Here is a 24543-nt window from a genome sequence, read left to right on the forward strand (position 1 = left end):
GGGTGATGCGGGGGCTCCTGAGAAGGCTGGTGGGGTCTGGGGAGTGGACTGAGAGCAGGCAGGGGAGGGTGATGCTTCCCAGATGACCACGTAGGCCCTGTGGGAGCAGAGCCTCAGGAGCAAGAAAAGGAGCCTTTTGTGGAGAAGGAAACTTGTGTGTGGACTGCTTTGAGTTCTGGTAAGCGAGGTGAGTGGAGATATTTTCCACCTTTGAGAGGTGCCGGCTCTTCTCACTGTGACCTGAAATGGCTGTCGCCTTGGGCCTTCATTCTCTCTCTTGTTGGTGTGGCCACAGTCCTTGGTCTCTTGCAAAACGGCAAATAAGAGTTAAAAAAATTAAGGATCCAATCCTTTAACCCATAAAAATGGCTTCAGCGACGACGACCCTGTGAGGCCAGGGTTCTCCAGAGAAAGAGAACCAGTAAGAACCCTAAATGTGTGGAGAGGCCTGCGCTAGGGAGTGGGTTCTCAGAGCTGTGGGGGTGCAGACTGCAGAGTCTGCCTGGAAGCCAGCACGCTGGGTGCTCGGGCCCAATGTCTGTGTTGCATCGTGATGAAGAATTCCTCCTCCCGGAGGCCTTAGTTCTTACTCTTCAGACCTTCAGCCAGTTGGGTGAAGCCCACGCTTGGTACTGAGTGTGGCCCACTTCCCTTCAAGGGAGCTGAGTGTGAGTCATTCCCATCTGCTTCACATTCTCGGCAGCAGCTCGAGTGATGGTGACCACGCAAGACCAGCGTTCCCCCTGCACATCTGCCCACTCCCATGCACCCATGTGCACCCATGCGTGTCCTTCATCGCTCCCCTCTTCCCTCCTCATGGCCCCTGCCGCCGCCGCCTCCTCTGTGCCTCTGTCCATTCAGCTTGTGTAGTCTGTGCACATAGCCCGACTGTGAGGTCCACGCGTGCATGTGTGACCTGCCCACACTCCTGGCTCTCAGGTGTGATCCCTTTGGTCAGAAGTTAGACACCAAGTCCTCTCCTAGGGTCACTGGGTGTCCCCATCCCATGAAGCAGACCAGGCTGAGAGTGTTGATCATTTTTGCTCCTTTGCTGCTAGTGGGGCTCGGGAAAAGGGGATGACAGACTCCAGAACATAGCTGCTAAGTGGCATGTGAGCCTGGAATGCTTGTATTTGATCCTGCACCAAATAAATGCAGACCCATATGATTTTAGCAGCATGACACATTTGAGGTTAAAACACTGTAAGAAAAATGCCACTTGGAACCGTGTTGGCGATGGCATTCTGCTGCCCAGGGCTCACCATGCCGTAGGCACTGGCCAGGGACTGAGGGCGCATCGGTCGTGGGTTTCTGGGGGGAGGCTGGCGCTGCAGACCACACCGGGAGGTGCAGGGCTTGCTCCTGATCACTGCCACCCTGCTCTCCTGACCTCCTGGCTGCCCCGCCACACTCTGTGGGCAAAGAGGAGCCAGGAGAACTGGAGCATCCACCCACACCATGGCCGGGTCTCCATTTCCTCCTCTGCACGCACAAATGCAGTCCAGCGTTGTGCAGCCACCCTCGGAACAGGGGAAGGTTTGGCAGACGTAGTAGAATCCCAATCTGGAAACTACAAATTTAAAAACAATCATTTAAATTTCCTAACCCAAACTTCCTCTGGCAGCTTCCGGTAGCTCTATCTATGCTAGGAGCTTCTGTAGGGAGTAGAAATACCAGCTTTCCAGGGCTCCGAGCTGCCCGGAGCCCGTGGGTATAATAGGATGTGTGAAAGCATACTTCAGGCCCGTACAGCAGACCCGCTCTTTCATTCTGATGTATAGTTCCATTCGGCAGCAGGAGACACACACACACCGCCTTTGGATTTGTAGTTTGGGGAACAATTTCAGCTTGCTCCCTTTCAGACAGCGTTATTAGCAACCCACTGGCATGCGTCTTTGGGCCTTTTCACAGGTGAGTGTGCAAGTTGAAAGTGGATTAGAGTCCTCCGCAGGCACCCAGATAATGTATCGCCCTTCTGGGGCGCCCTTCTATACCATTCACCGTATGTGGCCTTCCATTTAGACTTCTAATCAATGGCAAAGAATAAGAACTGGTTTTTCAAAACCACCTCTTGGAGTAGAACTAATCAGCGTGTGGTTTCCTTTCAGGTAGTCTGGCCATTATCCCAGTGCCCTATATGTGCTTGGGTAGGAAATGACCTAAACTTCCGCTTCCACTGCATGGGTTATTTATCATGATGCCCCTTCCATCTGCTTCCAGCCTTCTACTTTGCATATTAAAGTTGAGCCTCTCATCATTGAATCTCCACGTCTGGAAGTTTGAGCTGGAGTAGCCAGTGCATACAGACTTACTTTGTATGTTATATGGCATGAGTTGAAAAGAAACTGTTTTACAATTCTTGTATTGTTTACTGGTTTGCAAGTCATGTGAAAGATGAGGAGTTATTCTTTGCCTTCCCAGATCCGCTGGGTTTTATTTGTTAAGAATGTTACTTTCCATAGGCACAGGCTTCCTTATTTAGAAGGGAAAAACAATTTCCTAATTTAAACCTTAGTTGGGTGATGTTAATAGAGTTTAGAAGAGAGTTGGAAGAGCATAAACAAACAGATGGCAATTTCAGATTGTTGGAACATTTAAACAAAAATGAAAAATTGCTTGACCTTGTATCAAATATCATAATTTATAGAAAACTCACTACAAAGATTGTATACTTCCTAAATGTGAAGTTTCCTATGTGCAGGTATTTAATCAAAAACATAAGGCAAATGAATTTGGGTTGGGAGATCTCCCCCGTTCACCATTGTGAGGAGGGTCAGCTTTATTTTGTCATTAAAAAGTATCGTGAAAAGGAGGCAATTTCTCTCATTCCTATTTACTAATACTTTCTAGAAACACCAGAAACCAAAGCACCTGGATCGTTTTCTAGGCTTCTGTTCTGTTACGCATAAATTAATAGAAACTTCATCCAGGCAAATTATTATTGGAAATGGACCTCCCAATCTCTACATAGTATTAGGGACTTAGTTATTGTCCCAAAGTAGAGTGATTACCGAAATGTGGGCTACTTTAGGCCTTCCGGTGATGAACAACACACTTATCCGTCAGTAAACTAGGCTTTGTGGACCGTGTGAGCATCCTTGCGGGCAGAGTCCAGCAGCAGTCATGGTGTGGTTTATATTGGAGTGTTTCCTGTCTGGAGATAGAAGTCAGCGTGATTTCGGGTGTGAAGCGTTTCCTTGCTACATCCTGCTTTTCTTGGGTGAGAGCAGCCAGGAAAGGTCTGGGCTGTTAAAGTCAGCCGGAGCCTCGCTTATGGAAGGGCGCCCTCTGCACTTTGCCTCACTGTGTCCCAGCTGGGCTTGCAAACACTGTAGGGTACTGAGAATGGTAGCTCGGTGGTCTCCTAAATTACAGACCTTCAAATTCTATCCTTTTAAATTTTAATCAAAACCAGCTAAGTATTTGAGTTTAGCCATCAAAGTTATTAGGTAGAGCTCAGCAGTACGAGCATACTTTTATAAAACATTAGCCCTTTACCTTAAATATCCCAAAATATGTGTGTATAGTGTGTGTACACACACAGACACACATCATATGGGATACCGAACACCCCACAGTGGAATATCAGATTTCAATATTTGGATTGCATGAACTTTCAATAAGATGTCTAAATGATGCACCTGAAGAAGCTGACCAAGACACAGTCTCCTCTGTCAGAATGTCTCGAAGCTCAAACTTCTCCTCAAAGTAGTAAAACATTTAGAAGAGTATTTTCCTGGAGATGTTTATATTCAAACCATAGAAAGTTCCAGGTTCCACAAAATACTAAAATGACAGCATTTTAGTTGATGGAAACCTGGGAGACTGAGTTCAAGTTACCTCCTCTTTTTGTTAAGTCAGTGAACTGAGAGTGCAGCCCAAGGGGGCACCTGAAGGGTGACGGGGGACCAGTGCTGCCCGGGACGTGGCCTGAAGGGGAATTCCCGGCTGAGGCGAGTTCTTCAGAAGGGTCCCATGTGTTACGGTTCCAGTCTTCAAAGTCATCTCTCCACATCTGTTACAAAGATTCATTTCTTTCAGACTTACAGCCAACAAATTTTCCAGAAATGACTTTTTTCACAGCTTATTGGGTTCCCATCGCTGCACAGAACCCAATCACTTGTATTTCTTGAGTGATGGGCAGGTGAGTTGGAGTGCGCATTCTCTGTCTGCAGTTTCTTAAGAGAAATGAGAACCTCGTAGGTGAACGTGTTTTTCAGGTTTCAGTCACTCATGAGCTATTTCTTACATTTTCGTTTTTTAAACACTTCTGTAGTTAAGGACTAGACTGGCACTATGAAGGGAATTTACCTCCTACTCTACAAATGATCCTTTAATTATGTGATTATCCTTTAATTACTTTAGTTAATCCTCACAATTTTGTTAATTAATGGTTTTACTTTAAATGACAGTGGGAAAGTTTGAGAATTTATTGAAAGGAGTTAAAATATTTTTTATTTAGTGGGTTTGATTTCATTTTTTTTTTGCATTCAGATGTCATCCAGGCAAGGTTAATACTTGTACAAATGTAGGAATCAAAATGTATTTTGCAATGACATAAGAGAGAGAGATATGTATGCTCTGTGTAAAGAATATTGGTATAAAATAAATTTTTTCCCCCATTAAGGTAGGAGAAAAATACGGTTTTACAAATCTTCATGAAAGGGAGAGATACTGAAAAGAATTTAGAAAGCTGCCGTTTTTTCTATAGCAGAAAATATCCTCCTCAAGGGTCAGGAAGGAAACCGGTCCCAAATTTATTGTTTCCTTTGGAGCTTTGAACATCTATCTGGTGGCTTGGTTGAGTTGTTGGACCCGTCTACGGGTCGGGGCCCTGTGCTCTGCCTCTGCTTGTCGTTAGGGGAGGGCTGTGTACGCGAGGGTCCAGATTCTGCCGCCCCTGGACGCCGTGGGAACCCGCTGCGGTGAGGAGCCGCAACTGCGCACAGCTGGCCTGGGGCTGGCGGCAGACCCAGCTCCGCGGACTGCGTCTGTGGGTAAGGACAGTGCTCCTGAGTTGCACGTCCTGGTTCGGCCTTCGTGCACCCAGGCACGCTTTGTGTGTAGCCGCACACGGGTGTCTGTGTGCGTTTGTGTGAAGGGAGCCGAAACTTCTCCCCCAGTCTCCTTTCCCTGGGGTGGGGAAGGGAGAGACACGGCCCGAGGTTTGCAATTTGTCAAAAGCTGCGAGGATTGCTTTAGCAGACCGTGTTTCTGAAAGCTTGCGCTGCCTTTCCACCCCATGAGGAGGACTTGGCGGGATAGCCTAATTCACTTCGTGCTCACCGATTATTGTCACAAATGACCCCTCAGCCTACTTCCTTTCGCTTATACAATTTCAAGGATGGCCGGCCAGCCGGGCCTCAGGCGGACACGGGCCATTCATGCATGGGCTGGACTCATTCTCTCCGCAGTAGACAGGGAGCATGCTGTGGCGACAGCCCACTAAACACTTTCTTCTGTCCTCCAGCAGCTCTTTAGACTCATTCACAGAGAACCTGCAGTGCCTCATCAATAGAGGCAATTTAGCCAGTGGCTCTCTAAGTGCTAAGCTACATTCCCTGTCTCAACTGAGAGCATTTCTATTACAGAAGAAAAGAAATACATTCAGGGTACTCTCGATGGCAACTTTACAGTATCTGATTGAGTCCTGGCGGCACTAATGGTATAATGTTCTCTGCTAAAATGAACTACGGCTTTATTTTAATTGAAAAGAGACATCTTGAGTTTTCACAATTGGATTCTCTGTTGCAAGCTTTCCAGTTGCTTGAGAAGTGGAAATAAAGTGTAGGAATCCAAAGAAAAAACGTCGTATCCACCTCCCTGTGCTGTCCGTGCCTGTTAGTTCTGCTGAAAGCGCCAGCATTACTTTTCTTTTCCTCATTTTGCCAGCATCCCTGTAGTGCCTGGCATTGAATGGGTGCTCAATAAATGCTGAATGAAACAAATGCACACAGGGATACATTTTTAAAAATCAAATGGTTATGCAATTACTGTGTGACAGTGGTTAAAAAAAAAAGTACAGACTCTGGAATCGGACAGCTGAGGGTTTATAAAGAGCTCAGGGTTGCCACTTACTACAGGTGTGATCAGATCACTCATTACTCTGTTTCGGTGTCCACTGCTCTAACGTGGCACCTGCTGATGTCCCCAGGCAGCAGCTCAGCCCTGTGGCATTCACAGTTCAGGAAATCGAGTAGGAGAGAGAAGTCGCCAGTACCTTTGACGAAGGGCAGGTGTGATGTTGTGAAAGGAGACAGTGTGTGTGGACCGTCAGAATGAAATAAGTTGTCTGCTACCATGAAAACCTTTGTACAAGAGGCACTGCCCCTCCTTGGGACTTTGACGGGGTGTCCCAGCCCATGGGACAGTGGAACCGGGTGAGCCGGGGTTCAAGAGCCTGTGGTGGTCGGAGGGAGGTCACAGCACCAAGCGCCTCCCCAGAGCTTGGAACCAAGAACCAGGGCTTTGCCTGACAGGCCTCACCATACCCTGGCTTGGTCAAAACCGCTGTCACCAGGGACGAAGTGGAAGTCCAGTTTTAAATCTGGTCTGTCCGTCCTCCTGGGACTGCCTGGGTACAATCCCCATCCCTCCCGTGGCCTCTCTTTGGTGCTCTGTTGCCACAGCTACTCCGGTCCTGCAGGTTCTACAACCTGGCTGGCAAAGTTTACTTGGCTTCGTTACAGGAAATGTAGGAGTGAGTGATTCGTGTGACTTCTCTGATAATTAATGATGAGCAGTGTGTAAGAGTAGTATGAAGTGTGATGGGAAAAAATGGTATGTGTATAAATATAGTTTCTTACAGCAAAAGATATATTGTCATGAATCCCCCTCAAAATACCTCCATCACTTTGAGCACACTCATCCCATGGTTCTTGTCACTTCCTGCAGCAGCTCTGGAGTCCTCTTTCCTGAGTGTTTTTAGTTGCCCTACTGTGGCTGCCTCCATATCCTGAATTGATTCAAAATGCTGACCTTCCATGGTCATTCTGATTTGGTGAGGAGCCAGAAGGTGCACAGAGCCGCATTTGGTGAATAAGGTGGATGAGGACAGTGTCACAATTTTAGGAGCTGCCTTTCTGTGGGATAGCACTCAGAAGCGGCTTTCACTGCATTTTTTGTCACACCTCATCTAAGGAAATTCAAAATATGTTAATTACACTACACTTTGGTGATTTTTTTACTCCCTATTGAATAAGTAGAAGTAATGTTACCTTTATTATTACTGAGATTAATTAAACATGAGATAGAAACATAAATTGAAAGCATGGTTTTAAAAGCTGTTAAACCATTCATTACCAGTAAAAACTATAATAATAGTTTAATACCAAAAAGCCATCAGAATCATCCCTGAGACTCAATACCAGACACCCATGACTTAAAGGAGGACAATTTTATTTTGGCTCATGTTTCAGAGGCCTCAGTCCATGGTTAGTTGGCTCCAAAGTAGAAACAGCATGGCGGAGGGGTATTGCAGAGGAAAAGAGCTTAACCCATGACACCCAGGAAGCCGAGGGGGAGGAGGGAGGAGCTGGGAGCAAGGCCACGCCCCCAGTGACCACCCCCAACCAGGCCCCCCGCCCCCAACAGTGCGTCCAGTTCAGCCCTGAACTCAGCAGTGGATGAATCCACTGCTGAGTACAGTGCTGCTGTGCTCTGGTCACCTTCCACACACATGAGAGTTTGGGGGGACGTTTTAGATCTACACCGTAACTTAAAGGTGGTCAAAATAAGCGTTCACACACTGCCGCTACACCTGCTCATTGCTCAGGTCTGTGCCTTTGTCCCCTCCTGTTACCAGGACTGGGCTGTCCTCTCACTTGTGCAGTTGCTCCAGTGCCTTCTGCCTTGCTTGGGGGCATTTCTCTTGCCACCACCCTCCCTAGTTACCGTCCGCTTTCCCTTCTTCAGGTAGTTCCCTGAGCAGGTAATTCCGCCACAGTATTTCCCACCTTAGAGCAAAACAGCCTCCTCGGCCCCATTTTTCTCCCGGCCCTGTCCCATCTCGTTGGAGCGCCTTTGCTTTCTTACAACAAAGCTCCCAGGAAGAGCTGTCCGCACTCTTCCACTGTTACTTTCCCATTGGCTCTTAAATCTTTACCAGGCTGGTGGGACTTTCTTATTGCGGTCACTGTTGTCTTCACTATGATAAATTTAGTGAGCAGGGCCCCGTCCCTGTTGGGCTGGACCACATGTGACCCAGTTGCGTGAGCCCTTTGTCTTCAAACTCATCTGCACGGTACCACCCTGGCAGGGTGCTGCTCCTCTGCGGCCACCACCCCTCCGCCTGCCTTGCTAGCTGCTTGTTTTTCTTCGTCCTGGTCTCTAAGTGGTGGGTGGCCTGTGGCTCTGCCCTTGGGTTTTCCTTCTGCTTTTCTTGCTACATTCACTTGCTAGATGACCCCATGGTACGAGCTCAGTGGCTCCCCAGTGTGTATCCCCAGCCTGGATTTCTCCTCTGAAGTCTGAACATCTGTACTGCATGTTCTGGCTTCTCTCTCGATGTCCCCCCAAAGCCTCATGTGCTCATAGGTGGGGCTTTTGGGAGCTGGTTAGATCATGGATGTGTGATAACTAGATTGGTTTAGCAGAATTCTGGGTATGCATAATGGAAGCCTCACCTTGGATGTGGGTGACACCAATCAAAAAGCTGGCAGCCTGGATGTGACAGAAAGAAAGCTGCTTGTTGCCTTCTGCCTTCTTCCTACCATGCCATGGACTGTTTCTCCTCCGCCAGGCCCCTCTGCCATGCCACCTCATCTTGGAGCCAACCGACTGTGGCCTAACCTCCACAGTCTATCAGCTGAAGTAACCTTTCCTCCAGTAACTTGTGAGTATTGGGTATTTTGTCTCAGCAATGAGAAAAGTGAGAAGACACTGTGTATCTCTCGGAAATCTCAGACTTAACACAGCCAAAGCCAAATTCTGGGATTGGGCATCCACTCTCCAAACCCACTCCTCCTGCAGCTGTTAACATGCAGTGCAGGCGCTCCCATTGCTTCCACTGCCCAGTCAGCCCTGGGCTTGGCTCTGCTGTCCATGTGCACATCTTGCACCGGAAGCTTCCCCTTCCCCTCCTCTAGGCAGCTGCCCTGTCTCCCATCGCTTGCTGTTCACTTGGAACAGAAGCCACCTCACCTCTGTCCCGCAGCTCCTTCCTGGCAGAGACCAGGACCCTTCTCAGACCGAATGCAGAGTAGCGGCTTCTCTGTACCCAACACCTCCCCAGGCCTTCTGTTCCTGCAGCTAAAAAGCCAAGCTCTTGTCGGGGCTGGTGCAGGCTGGGTGGCTCTGTCTTTTGTTAGTAGTTTTAAACTCTTCCTCAATTTCTGCTCGGGGACACTTTCTCTTCTGCCCTATAACATTTGTAATTGTCAGAGGCTCTTAACCTGAGAGCTGTGATTTCCTAGAAAATGCCAGGGTGGACTTAGGGGCTTGTGTATGTGCACATGTGTGTGTGCATACGGTGTGTTAGAGTGTTCCATGGCTAACCAGAGCAGCCATAGCTTTTATCCAGTTCAAAAGAGGGTTTGGAATCACCACTCCTGCTTTCCCAGGTGATCTCACTCGAGTCCTGCTTCAGCCGTAAGCGGAATGCAAAAGAGCTCGGACGGGTTCCAGTCCCCTTGTTCCTGTTCCAGCCCCCTCTTGAAGGGCGGTGTGACCAGGGGGACATTATCTAACCTCTGTGAAACTTGATTTGTTCAGCTACACAGTGGTAGACGTGGCTGTCACTCTGCAGGCAGTGGTAACAGAGAAGCCACCTGAGAAGTTCCTGGTGGCTCAGTGGTCACCAAGTGGTGGCTGTTGCCACACATCCCCCAACATCCATGTGCAGAGCCTCTCCTCCCCAATTTTAAGATAGATTTTAAATTTTAGGGTTCTGCCTCACTGGAGTAGTAAGCATTGTGTGGCTCACACATTCTGCATTAACAGACCCCCATGGGTGTCAGCAATTTGCTGGCACGCGTTTACCAACACAGAACGCCTAGCACAGCCACAGGTTACTGGAAAGTCTGGCTTCTGGCGCAGTATTTAGAAAATTGGAATTGGCCACTCACATAAATTTAATCAGCCTGAGAGATTTTTATAAATTGGCTTTCAGTAGTTAGCTAGAACTGTCAGAACAGCACACTTTTAAGGATGTTATTAAACATAGCAGAAACCAAATTGTTCAACACATACAATGTAATGAAAATTGGTAGAAGGCCAGGGATTTAGCTCAGTGGTTCTGCCTCCTGCCTCGCAAGCACAAGGACCTGAGTTCGATCCACAGTACCAAAAAGAAAAAAAAAAACATTGGTAGGGCAGTAGCAATTGCTGCTGTGTTAAAAAGTGTATGTTTTCGAAGCAGAGAGAAGTGAGCAAGTGTCTGCCTTTACACATCTTCCATGTGTGTGTTGGACTCTGCCAGACAGTTAGTTGGAACACTGGTGGTTTATTTCCACCCTGGTAGCCAATCCCGATTGTGGCAGTGGTGGAAGAGCTTGGATAAGTACTAGTATGTCTTAGAGGTATGATACACATTTACAGTCAAAGTTTAAATTCTTTGTGTCCATAAAATAACATCACTAAATTCCAAATTTTTAGCTAAGCAAATTGTTTGGTTTGCAAAGCAGCGAAGATTCCAACAAATGCCATGCCTAGCAGGTCCCCCCACTGGTGTCCCATTGCGTGAGTCTCCTGCCTACCTCTCTGCTCCAGTCCACTGTGAAAAGTGTTTATTGGGGAGGGGGGATCCACAAAAGTAAATGTAAAACCTTTAATTTTGGAAAAGATATTTTAAAGATTTTGCAATCTTATTCTAAATAATTAAAAATGCCCCAAATTGGAAAAATGTTGGAAACTATAACTCAAAATCACTGACCTAGGACTTTGACTAAATGAATCTAACATGGAAAAAATTAGCAACTGAATTAATTAAAATCCTGTTTAAAAGTGTTCTGCAAAATAGGACACACATGTGTAAATACCGAATAGTTTCTCTGGTGTGAGAAACTGAAAGTGTAAATAAGGATTAAAATGAATAATTGATAATTTGAAATAGGAAGAAAAGGTCCAAAGGGGTAGGGGAAGGGAAAAGGAAAGAAGGGAAAGGAAAAATTATGAGAAAAGGAAAAAATGGAAACAAAGTCTATGTAAATAGGGAAAGGTGGAGGGGTGAAGAGCTCACAGGTAATGGGGAAAAAATAAGAACCAAGATACATCATGTAGGGCCGGGGATTTAGCTCAGTGGTTTTGCCACCTGCTGTGCAAGCTCAAGGACCTGAGTTCAATCCCCAGTAGAAAAAAAAAAAGATACATCACGTACAGGTACAAGCACCCAATGATAAATGTAAATGTATTGTGTACCTAAAATGTACCAATAAAAGATGTTAAGGGAAAAAAAAAGTGTTCTGCAGTGAATTAGGTATCACATGATAATATATTTTTGTGATCAGGAACTGACCTGATAAAATTCGTGGAAGAATAGAAAACTAAATTGATGAACTAATTACCATAGTCTCCCCACCCAGAGATAACCACTTGTATTCTTTTTCTCTTCTCCCTCTATTTTGTATGCTACAATATAAATAAAGATATATATATAATTCATAATTGGAATAATACATTTACAGTGTTGTGGCAGAAATAATCAGTGGTACGTTCAAATATTTATATTAAAAGACATAAACATCTCTAATAGCAAAAATCTGAACAAACTTCGATAAAATACTAGGCGCTTTTTTTTTTGTACTGGGGATAGAATCCAGGGGTTTTGCATTGAGCTTCATCCCCAGCCCTTCTTTTATTTTGAGACAGTCTCGCTAAATCACTGAACCATCCAAGCTGGCCTTGGGCTTTTGAGCTTCCTGCCTCAGCCTCCCAAGATTCTGGGATTGCAGCTGTGCACCACCATACTAGGCTGCATCCAACAAGTTTCGGTGATAGAAATTAATGCACAAAGGAAAGCATCTTATGTTTGGTATGTGAAATTTTTAATGACAAAAATACATGATAAAAGTCTTTATGTTCCACATATGAACATTTAGACATGAGACAAAAATATTGTTAGAAAAATAGTGTTTTTAATTAACGTAGGAAAACTCATTAACCTGTTTAAATATGAGTACATTTTAAATGCAGTCATTATTTACATGTGAAAGGCAAGTTATAATACTCACCAATTTTGCAAGTTATAATACTTGCAATTTTCCAAGTTTCGAATCAATTTGTATTTTCTTTACATTGAACCTGACAAAACCATCTCCACACTCATTCTTGTTCCCTTTCTGTCTCTCAGATTATAAAAAGAAAGATCACGCAGGCTAGCTACTTATAGAAAGCTAGCTATTTTCCTTTAGAGTTGAATATGAATGAATGTTCTTTGCCAGCATTAAAGCCATAGAGGATTAAGTATTTTTCAGAAGAAAACTTTAAATTGAAAGATTCGTATCTAAGTAATATTATGTGACTGCGGCTGAGGAGGGAATTATTAATATCTGTCCTGTAGGGCAGCACTGCAGGTGACATGAATTATGGATAATGTTTGTTTCGGTCAAGTTCCTGAGAGCCCTGGGAAGCAAGAGCAGCTGGAGAGCCTGGGGCGATACAGTCCTGCAAAGCCATTCTTTAACTGAGCACATAATCCATAAGTCTTTATTTCTTCAATTGGTTCTCCCTCCAGTAAATCATTTGCATATTAATTAGTTTTAAAAATTCATGGCCCTAAAAAAAAATTCATGGCCCTTTAATCTAAATTCGAATTGAGTGAATTACTGGTGCTGACCAGATCGTCTCCTTGAAATCGCAGGGCTATATTTGTAAGCATAGTTTACAAAGGAATTTGAGAGAATCTTTTAGTAATTGGATGTGGAATTTTAATCAAACTAGGGAGTGATGCTTCTTCCAGAGCCCTTGGCTCCCGTGGGTGGCACATGCGTGTCACTGGGGACCCATGTCCCTCGCTGGGGTCTCTTGTCTGTGCTGCCTGGGCCCAGCCTGATTATCTGACCAAGGCTCTATTGGGGCAGACTGTTGCTCGACACGGGTGTGTTTATTCTTTGGTGGGCGGAAGCTGGAGAACCCCTCTGGAATATGACATGTAGGATCTACATTTTGAAAATCTAACACCTATTGTAAGAATAATAACCCTTCAAATGGTTAAGAATATCATTGTTGGGCCAGGGATTTAGCTCAGTGGTTTCACAGCCTGCTATGCAAGCGCAAGGACCCGAGTTCGATCCCTGATACCAAAAAAAACCATCACTGTTGTGGACTTGGGGGCGCACCCCTGTAGAGCAGTGTGAGACCAAAAGTGAGCCTAAGCAACGCCATCTTGGCCTGTGAGTAAACTCCCCTCACACCCCTCCCCTTACAGAGTGCTGGAATTCTAAAGATGCATTTTTGTAACTGCCCTTCTAACCACTCCTCTGCTTCTGTAGATATGCTTTATCGCTCCCTGGGAACAGATGGTGCCTGGTGCCTCCCTGTAGCCGCTGAACTCTGTAGCCATAGAATGTCCTATCTTGACAAGATAGCTGGGTTGTGAAAGATAATCTGCAGCTGGTTGAAGGACATGTTGGCCTCTCCCTGAGCTTCTTTGTTTGAGTTACCTAGAAAAGCTGTGCTGTCCCCTGCTTCGCGGCTTCACTTCTCCTAGAGGGTGGAGTCCACGCCCGTGAATAAACTCCTTTCAGTTTTTAACTCTGTCTTTGTCCCAGTGTTCTGTGATTTCCTGGCTTGCTTGGTATAACAAGCAGCTCTGAGGCAGGAGGATCACCGTGAGTTTGAGGCCAGCCTGAACTCCACAGAAAGACCCTGTCTCAAAAAACAATCAAACTAACAGAATATCATTGTCGACCCTTGTGGGCCAATCAAAGTATTTTCGGTTTTCAGTACCACTGCTGTGGAAGCCCCTGAGAGCTTGGGCCCTGGATCCCAGGGAGGAAAACAAGTCCCAATGCAGAGGGAAGGTGGGGAGGTTCCTGCTGCTCTGCCGTCAGCACACAGGCATCTGTTCCCCTTGCTGTCCTGGATGGCACTGTTGGCGACCACTCTGCAAAGCCTGAGTGATCCACTAGGACGCGAGGACTGTTCTATTTGCAAACAGGATTCCTGGAGTGCTGCTGACCCCCGAGTTCCCTTGCTAGGGTGCTAGGAGTGTGTGAGTTTGGGAGATTGTAAGAGGTAATGAGATTACAGAGTCACATTCAAGTGATACATTGTAGCTAGCAAGTGTTTCCATCTGCAAAACAAAGAAGTGATTACTTTCAGTGGGGATATAGAGATAAGGAGAGAATCTGAGCCTGCGGTAATAAGTGGTGAGGAGCTTCACTTTCTGCAGAGCAGTTGAGGCCATTTCTTTCTAATTATCCCACGGCAGAGGAAGTAGCTTTCAGAATTACACAAACAGTACTGATATTTTCTCAACTTTTTGGAGGGGAAAGGGTTTGTATTTAAAATTGATGACAAAGATGCATGTGCATCTCTTATCCTACCCAGTATTCCACAGTCATATTGTGTTTGAAACAGCTTGTGTATCCCTGAGTTGAAGAGAAAAGCAGCACTTGTCCCATCTGAATGGCATGATGTGGATTCACCACCCATAGAAAAGGTATCATGTGGGCCAGGGATTTAGCTCAGTGGTTTCACTGCCTGCTGCACAAGAGCAAGGACCTGAGTTCAATCCCCGGTACCAAAAAAAAGAAAAACAAAAAGTATCACTTAGTGAAACTCATTGCCTCAGTCAGAAATCCACAGCCTGACTGTGCCAAGAGCCCAAAAAGAAGAGTCACTGTGGCTGTTTAATTGCCCGAAGGAATAACACGCCTGAAGGTCTCATTTATCGCCTTCCACTGTGGTTTGCTTCCCTGGGACCCATGCATTGTTCGGACTCATTGTTCAGATTCTGGGCTTAGTCAGCTCTGCCCTCCACCTGTGCAGGAGCTGCCCTGGGGACCGTGTTTGAGCTGTTGCGGGACAGGAAGTCAGCTGTAAACTGTGACCCGGCAGCGTCGTTCCCTTCCCTGCCTGAGTTCCTGACTGGGGTCTTTCTGAGTCAGCTGTGTCGCTTGGCATCAGCCCTGGGTTATGCCGGATTGGGGTTTTTCTTGAGAAGCATGTTAGTGATTTGCTTGTGGGGAGAAGGCCCCTTTCAGTAAGTCCATTTTTAAAAACTTGACTTCAGTTGTGTTTGGTGGGCAGTAATCATAATTTGAAAGTGCTCATTCAGGGGGTATTTTAGAAAACAAGAGCCCACTTTCCCAGTTAATCATGTTCACTGCGTATAAATCAGAAAGAACCAGAGAACACCCAGGAATGAGCGAGAGCACTCCGACTTCTCAGTGAGCCCCTCGGCAGCAGAAGGGAATCTGAAAGAGCACTTTCAGCAGTTAGTCAGGGGCAAAGTCTTGGTCACTGGGGCGTTTCTGAGACGCTCTCCCCTGTTGTGCCCTCTGCGCCTACAGAGACGTCCCACCCATGGGTCCCTTCCCTCCTGGGACTGACGGCTCCATTGTGGTGAATGAGGCTGCAGCCGCCAGGCTGTTCTTGGGGATTGCAGTGTCTGCTGGTGACCTCACCATCCGTCACATGGAGAGGGGGATCAGGCACAGGCAGCCTCTGAATCTTAAGCAAGGCTTGCGACCTACTGGGTAACCCGTGTCTTAGGGCAGGGTCACCGCTGTTTCCCTGGGAAGCGCTCAGGAGAGACGGAGCCAGTGCCCATTCTCTCCTTTCCCCACTGTATCCAGGCCCTCGAACCCTGCGAAGACCTGAGTTCCTGTCCCTTCACACTGATCCCAGTTCCCGGTGCTAACGTACTTTCCCATGTCAATGTGGGACTCTACTTTTTAAATTTTACTGTCATTCTGTACTTTTCGTTCTCACCAAGATAAAATCCCTAGTACAACACGCACTTGTCTAGAACAGCATAAGTACACATGATTTGCTAAGTCTTGTTCCACATAAGGGTAGATGTGCCGCATTTAAAAGATGAAAAACAAGTCTGTCATTTGTAAAACAACCATAGGAATCAGAAAAGCTCAGCAGTGGTGTTGAATAGATTCTCCTGAAGAAATTTCTTCTGTTTTTAAACAATCGCATACTTTAATTTTTCATATACCTTACAAGACATATAATATAAGGTTGTATAAAAATGCATATTCATACTTCTGACTTTGCCTTAGTTCTAAACATCAGAAAATCTAAACAGTTAAAGGGGGCGGAGATACCAGGCATGATGTCAGTGGCGTGCACTTGTAATCGCAGTACTCTGGGAGGCTGAGGCAGGAGGATGGCAAATCTGAGCACAGACTGGGCACCTTTAGAGACTTAGGGAAACCTTATTTCAAAATAATAACAGAAGGGTGTGGCTCAATGGGAAGGCTCTGAGTGCGATCCCCAGCACCCCTTCAAAAACCAAGAGCTTATGGGGAAAGTGGAAAAGGAAGAAACGTCTGTTCTGTGATTTTTGTCCATTCTTGAATCTGGTATCCCCACTTACCTGTCAGGAGGGAGCCCCGCCTTTGCAGACTCTCAGTGGAAAACTCTGCATTCAGGGCTGGTTTTAGGGTTTTATCCTCTAGATGCTAATGGGTCCGGTTTCTGCACAGCCAGCTAAGAGGTGGGGGTTGGCTGCGGGCCTGGGGACCCTGGGGGGCAGGGCTGTGCACAGTGGCCCCTGGGATGGGGAGGCCGAGTCTCTGCTCGTGTGAAGGCCCCGCTGGCACTAAGATGGGTCCCCATCTGTCTGCAAAGACCCATGGCCTTGGCCACCAGGGGGAGAACAGAATGGCCAGCTAGGAAGTGGGTCGACTTTGCAGTCAGATTTGGCCTTAAACTCTGGCTTTTCTGTTTGTGGGCTGTGTGGCCTTTAGCTTGTCAGCCTGAGCCTCAGTTTCTCCATTTGCAAGAGGCAGAGCAGTTATTCCTCATGTCCAGAAGTACCTGGTGCTAGTAACAGTCAGACGTGTTGTTCTCTTTCTCTTCATTGAAGAGCCAGGGAACAGGGTGATAGCTGCAGTGACCTAGTGGCCACAGTTTTCAGCAAAGTTCTTGGAACCGTCTGGTCTATCCCCAGAGAGCTAGAGAGCAAGTTCTGAGAGAAAGCCCCAGCTGGAGAGAGGCAACATGAGGGAGCTCCCGAGCCTGTGCCCACCCGGCATGCACAGCCGCTCCAGGGTGGAAGCCCTGACTCCACGGGGACTTTCTCTTTACTCTCACCTGACAACAAATCCAGTCTATTTTATGAAGCTGATGTGTAATCAATACTTTTTTGACAGGTGATTTTTCTTTAGCCAGAAGCATCCACCATTACACTGCTTTGAAATTCTCATTAGTTTAAACAATCAGACAGTGACATTCAGAACAAATTCAGTTACTCACATAATGTACTGACTGCAAGGAATTAGGACGCTCTTTAGCGATCCAAAGATCTCTCATGTTCTTTTTAAAATGCCTTCAGTTTGTGCAAAGTAAGACAGATGTTCATTAAAATAAACTTAAAATATTATTGAAACAATGAACAATTCAGTGCTCCGTGAGTTCTAGAATGACCCGCCCTCCCCGAGACCGTGTGCAGTTTCAGTACCAAGCTGAGTAGGTCTGTGCGGAAGACGCCCTCTCTCTGCCCCGCCAATTAGGAGGATGTGAGGGGTGAGGCTTCCATGACTTTCTCCCCGTTAAATTCCAGAGCACGCCAAAACCCGTGAGTCCTTGTGGAGACACACATCAAATAGACCATGGCATCAGATTTTGGGTGATGGTGTAGAGTAAAAATAATAAGATGCAAATGATTTTATTTTAATTCACAAAGTAAAATTTCTCAGTAGTTAGGCACTATAATCTTCAGAAATATTTTGTAAAGATTTTGAAAGCTGTCTTGGTAGTGAAAATATTCTGTGAAGGTAACAATTTTATAATTGTTTTTTCTTTTTCCTCTTGTCCATTCCAGGGTCAGCCTGGTCCTCAGGTAAGTGAACTCTTTTCTAACAAATTAACTCAGGGTGGAGGGTTTTTCCACAGCACTCTTCAAAGAAACCAGGAAAGCTCTGAACTGCTACTCAGACCTCCATAGAGTAGGCCACATTTTTCCCAGGCGTGAGGCTTCCTTCGGGGCCCCACAAGGGCTGCTGGGGCCGATGGGTTTTGCCGCTGTGCCCTGGTGGAGAGCAGGGCCCTTAACTGGCCTGGACCAGGACCGTGGGACTTTGCCAAAGGCAGAGAGAGTTAGTTAGTGTCGGGCACGGACTGGTTTGCATTAGGTCCTGGTTAATCGTCTACTAATAATGTTGTAAATCCACAACAGGATCCAAATCTGATTATTGGGCCTGTGATCCTCCAGGCTCCATTTGATTTAATACAGACAGATATTGACTTTGTTCTACATTTTCCATATAAGCCAACTGCTGCAGACATGATTTATAATTAAGCATGAAGCAGTCAACAGGAAATCTTTGAGCTCTAAATCAGATTGAAGAAAATGAGCGAATTTTGAGAAAGGGCAGAATATGTATAAAGATGGAAATATAAAAGAAGAAATGAGTGTCTAGAAACAGGGCAACAAACCCAGACTCAATTATCAATGTTAATTGTGCTCTGTAGGATGCTATTGAGAAGGCATTGCAGTGTTGATATTTTACCTTAAACATCATAATAACTGCGAATAATGCAGTAATTTATCGAACTCTCGTCTATTCGCTTGATGTGCTGAATGCTGCTTTTCCTTAGACTGTTTTACGAATGAGCCAATTCATGATAGCTTTGCAGTCGGGATTATCTGTTATGTGCTCATCCCAACTCTAGATCACAAGATCTAGTATTGGCATGATTTATAGATCTTCTGAGCTCTCTGGATAAGGATGTCTGATAAAAGCTGAGCAGAAATTCCTCCATATTTCCTAGGAGAGCAGTTCTTTGTACACTAAGCTCATGAGAACAAGTTTGACCTTTAATTAATTTGTATTGATATCTGAGAATATTCTCATTATTTGTCACTTCCATGTTATATTCCAAGTTTGAAGTAATTATTAAAGGAGGGGCATAGAAGAAGGTTATATCTTGTTTCCTAAATTTGATGTAGCTGTTGTATAGTGAGATGAAGACAAAGAGGTTCCTTGCATGTGTCATTTTATGTACTGCTCACAGCAGCTCCGGGAAGCCATGTGTGCATGCACACGCATGTGTGTGTTCACATAGTCATACGTTCAGGGGAGACAAATTGTCACCTGAGTGAACCCTAGGCTGGGAGAAGTCAAGGCTAAATAAAAAGCCCTGCTCTCCCTCTTAGCACCAAACCCTCGAGAGAAAAGGTGGGACAGCAAATGGGATGCAGTTTTGGAGAGAACATTTTGATCTTTAACACATTTTAGGTTCATTTAGGACCTCTGTCTCAGCTTGGGCCACTTCTCCTTCATGCCAAAGCACTTCTTAAGGATTTGGGCACCAGTAGGTTGAGAGATGATCCCAAGAAACAGGAACAAGTGGAGAAACAACACAAGGAAGGCAGGATAGCCACACACTGGTGACCGCTGTGGACCACTGAGACCCAGTCTCCTGAGGAACCTGTGAGAAGCTGTACAGAGCATGCCCCAGAGTCGCCCACTGAGGAGCAGGGGTGCTGATGTGTGGTCCACTCACTTCCCTGTTTGGATGTGGATTTCCTGGCACTTCTGGCCCACACAGAGGCCTTGTGCACTTCCACTGCTAGAGGAAAACAGGAAGCTGCTGAGTGGATTAGGACTTGTTCTCCCTAGCGCTGTCTTTGAGCAGGGCTGTGGCATGGGCGGATGCCACGTCTGCTTTAACACCCACCTGCAAACATCTTGTAGACAAAATAGTGGAAAATTCAAATGTGAATGTGAGGACTTGGAAATTTGGACATAAAGACAGCATTAAAAGCCTATTAGTAAAAGAAAAACAACAACAAAAGCCTATTAGTAAAAGAGATGCTTTTTAATAAAAAAAAATAATAACTAAAAAGTAAAGCACAGGCATAGTAAATCTTGAGGATCAGCCCAGTTAAGCACAGAAGAAAGGATAAACCAGCATAGGCCCAAGAATGGACACAGCCAGGAGCTCCGAGGCCCCTGTGAGTGAGACCTGGACATGGATCTCAGACCCCTAGACTCCCTTCATACCAGGGCTTAGTTCATTGTGGTCCTTCAGAACACAAAGCACAACTGACCCTACGCTTCAAAATTTTGGAAATTTGTGAGGAAGATGGGACTGGCTTTCCAGATAGTGCCCTCTTGGTTTTCTTTGTTTTCATCATGAGTTTGCCTTTGGGGCCAATTGGGTCATGTGATCATTGAGTTCAAAATGTCTTGCTTACGTCAAAGCCGCAGGAAAGGAATGAGTCAGGATGGGTAGGGACAAGAGGAAGTGTGACCCCAAGAGTGACCCTGATATTCTTTCCAGAGCACAGAAATCAGGCAGAGTCTTGGCACTTTGTCCCTAAGGAAGAGTCTAGGGCTGGGGATTTAGCTCAGAGGTTCTGCCGCCTGCCTCAAAAGCTCAAGGTCCCGAGTTCTATCCCTGGTACCAAAAAAAAAAAAAAAAAAAGAATGGATTGGACCTAAGGAAGAGTCTAGACTGCCTCATATGTCTACATCATTATCGTAAAATTTTTCCAGGGAAATTTCATTATTACATTTTAAATAGTTTTTAGTATTTTTTAAATTTTGTATAGGGTGATCAGTAGCTTTGCTCTGAGATTTGTTACAAATTATGGAGTAATAACAAGTAAGAGTGATTACAGAACCCAAACTGGGAAACATTAATGGTTGAAAAGATTTTTATTTGGTCAAATAAGGCACATAGAATATTTTTATAGTATTAATAACAATTCTGGTTTTGTCTTTTCTTTTTCTCCTTTTTGTGACTTAAAATGATTTTTCCACTTTTCTCTTCTAATGGCAACATTTGTGATTTCCTGATTTTTGATCTAAAACTTGTTATTTGCATAGCAGTCAGTTTAAGAAACTTACCTATAGGGCTGGGGATTTAGCTTAGTGGTTTCGCCACCTGCTGGGCAAGCACAAGGACCCAAGTTCGATCCCCGGAACCAAAAAAAAGAAACTTACCTATATTTCTTCCCTGCCAATCCCATGTCTCTTTAGTACCTATTGTTAGCTGTAGTGGAAGGGCATGGACAAACCTTGGAAATAATCTTATTCTGTCCATCTTTCTGGTCTCCTTTGCAATATTAAGGCAAGGGAAAAGAGGAAAAGCGTTTCCCATCTATACAAGCTTTCTCTGAACAAGTTCTCCATTAACTGATTCTCAAACCCAAATTTCTCAACCCTCCCTGAGTCCTAGCCATTCCCCTGGGACTCTTAACTAGTCTAGTACTAGTTGAGTCTACCTGTCCATAGACCATCTGTACTCTTTAGCTGGCTGTTATGGTGAGGGATACTTTTCTAAAAACCCCAATTTTCAACTTTCAATACATTTTTCATTACAGAGCTACCACCAGTACCAGTCTGCTTCTGTTATATAATAGGAATATTTTTAGGTATATTAGAAATTAAGCTTTGTGGATTGGATTGGAATAATAAACCATATTTATATTATAAGCCCTAAGGGAAAATACAATTAGGTTTCCAAATAACTAACTTCCAAAAAAAGTCATAATTGTTCGATTTGGGGGCTTGTTCATTCTTTAAAGTTTTCTTTTTTTTTTTTTGGTACCGGGGATGGAACTCGGGACCTTGTGCTTGAGAAGCAAGCGCCAGAACCACTGAGCTAAATCCCCGGGCCCATCCTTTAAAGTTTTCTAAAAGATTTGGGCAGAATTATAGTTAGCCACTCATTGTTGCGCAAATGCTTGCATGGGGTAGACGTTCCCCTCGTCTTATTCTACACTACTGCATAGCAGATAGCTCTCCTTAGAGGATGAAAACTCAATGCTACGCCCTCTATATCACATTCTTTCATAAGGGCTTCCAGATCATTGAGGATTTGGCCTCGAAGACTGATGATGAAGAACAGAAAGTTTCCCTTTTTACTGAGTAGCTCTCCTCATCTTCCTAAAGCTGAAGACAGTTTTGATGTGTAGACAGTTAAGAAATTGTAAAGACTGGCATGTGAATGTCAGTGGACACCGTTAGTCACAGAGTGAAACTGCTGCAAAAGCAGACCTCAGGAGGAAAGGTTAGTCCTCGCATTCACCTAAATGTGGGGAAAATGGTTCTTCGCAAAAGAAAGGAGGTGGGGAAAGGCGCCTCGAGTAGCTGTGGCTGAGGTGCAGGAGGAAGGGATGAAGGGAGAGGGTGTGGCTGGGAATTGACTGAGTCAAGGGAAGTGAGATTCTCAGAAAGGAAAAATGGTGGCAGGGAGCAACTAATGTCACCCTGACATGAGGAAAAACAAGTGACAACAGAGGGTAGGGACAGAAAGAAGAAAAGGAATTAGAAAAAATGTATTTGTATTTCAAACTAGAGAGGAGAATTATTTACTCTATTAAAATGGAAGCAGTAATTCTGATTTTTGTTATTAATTCATAGTAGCATAATTCACTCGCTCATCTATTGAACATCGAGTACAAGGCACAAAAAAGCAATGAAATTGTGGTAAATAATACAGACTCCCTCTTGGGATAGTTATGTGTTTTATTTTTTTACTTTTAAAATGGCGTGTTCTTCTTTTAAAATATTAATCGATGAAGATTAAGAATGTTTGAGATGTGCAACGTGATGTCATGCACATGTACACTGTACAGCGACTACAACCAAATTAATACATCTGTCACCACCCGTGCTGTACATTGTTAGATTTTTAGAATTTGTTCATCGTGTGTGTGTGTGTGTGTGTGTGTGTGCGGATGTGTGTATGTGAATGCGTGTGTGAGAGAGACAGACAGAAAGACTGACTAGGTATTGGACCCAGGGAGCATCGAGCTATATAATTTGCCCAGGCTGACCCCAAAATTGCAACCCTCCTGCCTCAGCCTCCTGAGTAGCTGGGATTTCAGGCATGTACCGCACCCAGCCTTTGTTCATCTTATAACTGCAGATGGGTACCCTTTTACCAACATCTCTCCATTTCTGCCACTAGCCCCAACTCTATCCTAGAAGTTCAACTCTTTAAGATTCTCCACATAAGCACATAAGTGAGATCATAATGCATCTCTCTCTCTGTCTTGTTTGCTGTTTCACTTAGCACACTATCCTCCATGTTAATCCACGTGGTCACAAATGCCAGGATTTCCTTCTTTTCATGGCTGAGTAACTTTCCATTGCATTTATGCACTGCACAATTCCATTCATCAATCCGTGTACACCTACACTGCTTCCATATCTTGACTATTATGAATAAGTCCCACATATAAGTGAAAGGGGCTTGTCTTTCTGTGCTTGGCTTAGTTCACACGTAAGGTCTTATAGATCCATCCAGATTGGTGCAAGAGGCCGGATTTCATGCTTTGTCTGGGCTGGGCAGACCTCCACTGTATCTGTCTGCCCTTTCTCTGGCCGTTCAGCGTTGGCAGACACTTAGGTGGACTCTGCCTTGGCTGCTGTAAGACTTGCTCAGCACCCACAGGAGTGCAGCGGGCTCTTTGAGACACTGATTTCATTTCCTTTGCATATGTTCCCAAGGATGGGATTGCTGGATCAGTGGCTGTTTTCTCTCTAGTTTTGTGAGGAGCCTCCATGCTGTTTTCAGGGATGACTAACTGCGTTCCCTTTTCTCCACCTCACTAGCACCGACGCCTTGCCTTTGGAGAGTGGTCATCCCAGCAGCCGCGAGGTGACCTCCCCTTGTGGTTTTGGTTTGCGTCCCCCGTGATGTGTGACGCTGAGCAGTTTTTCAAACTCCCGCTGGCCGTGTCTGCCCAGGGAGAACGTCACGTGTCGAGTAATGGGGTTTTCTGGATACTGAGGTCGATCAAGTGTCTTCCCGACTCACCACTTCCACCCTGACTTTGATCCCCTGCAAGTCCAGCCCGGCATCTGCGCGTCTGGAACCCCCAGGCCCAGTCTGCGCCTTCCACGGACGCGCTCACGGAGGCCTCCTGTTGCGCACGCCAGCCCCCACGCCTCGCTCCGGGCCTTGGTTGCCTCCATCCGGTTTCTGCCCCAACCCAGGCACCCGCGCCCGCCCAACCGCTGGCTGGCTTCGGCCTGCCTTCCCCGGCTTCACTGGCGTCCCCGCCACGCCCCTCCTTTCCCAGCTCCTGCCGGGTGTCACAGTCGGGAGGGGGGGCACGCTCGCGGCCCTCTGTCCACCCACCTCTCTCGCTTTCGGCCCTGGCGTCCCCACCTCGATGGCGGTGGTCAGGACACGCCCCGCTGCTGCTGCGAGTATTCAGCATTATCCTCGCATCTGTGTCAGCCAGACAAAATTCTCTGTCAGTTTGATTGTGTCGATCTTCTGAAGCCAAAACTCAGAGCCTCGATCTGTTTACCACTGAGAGTGGGTGCCAGAGAATCTTGTTTCTTGCCTGATATTCAAATCCTCCAATGCGGCTTATTTTCTAGCCTTGTCTGCCTTTAATTCTTCATTAATGCTCTTTTCTGTGCTCCATGCTTCACTCAAAACCAAAGCGCTTAGTTTTTT

General features: G+C 45.7%; 1 protein-coding gene across 1 annotated transcript in view; it reads left to right on the forward strand.

The window, feature by feature from the left end:
• Positions 1-24543, forward strand: part of Col25a1 (collagen type XXV alpha 1 chain) — a 401020-nt gene that overhangs the window by 225374 nt on the left and 151103 nt on the right. The window contains exon 5 of the mRNA XM_021245429.2: positions 17939-17956. Coding sequence (XP_021101088.2) covers positions 17939-17956 — 18 coding nt within the window. The remainder of the gene's footprint in view (positions 1-17938; positions 17957-24543) is intronic.

Source organism: Heterocephalus glaber, unplaced genomic scaffold (assembly GCF_053883595.1).
Source record: "Heterocephalus glaber isolate CG9 unplaced genomic scaffold, H.glaber_assembly_v1.0 deba00001688, whole genome shotgun sequence".
Lineage (NCBI taxonomy): Eukaryota > Metazoa > Chordata > Mammalia > Rodentia > Bathyergidae > Heterocephalus > Heterocephalus glaber.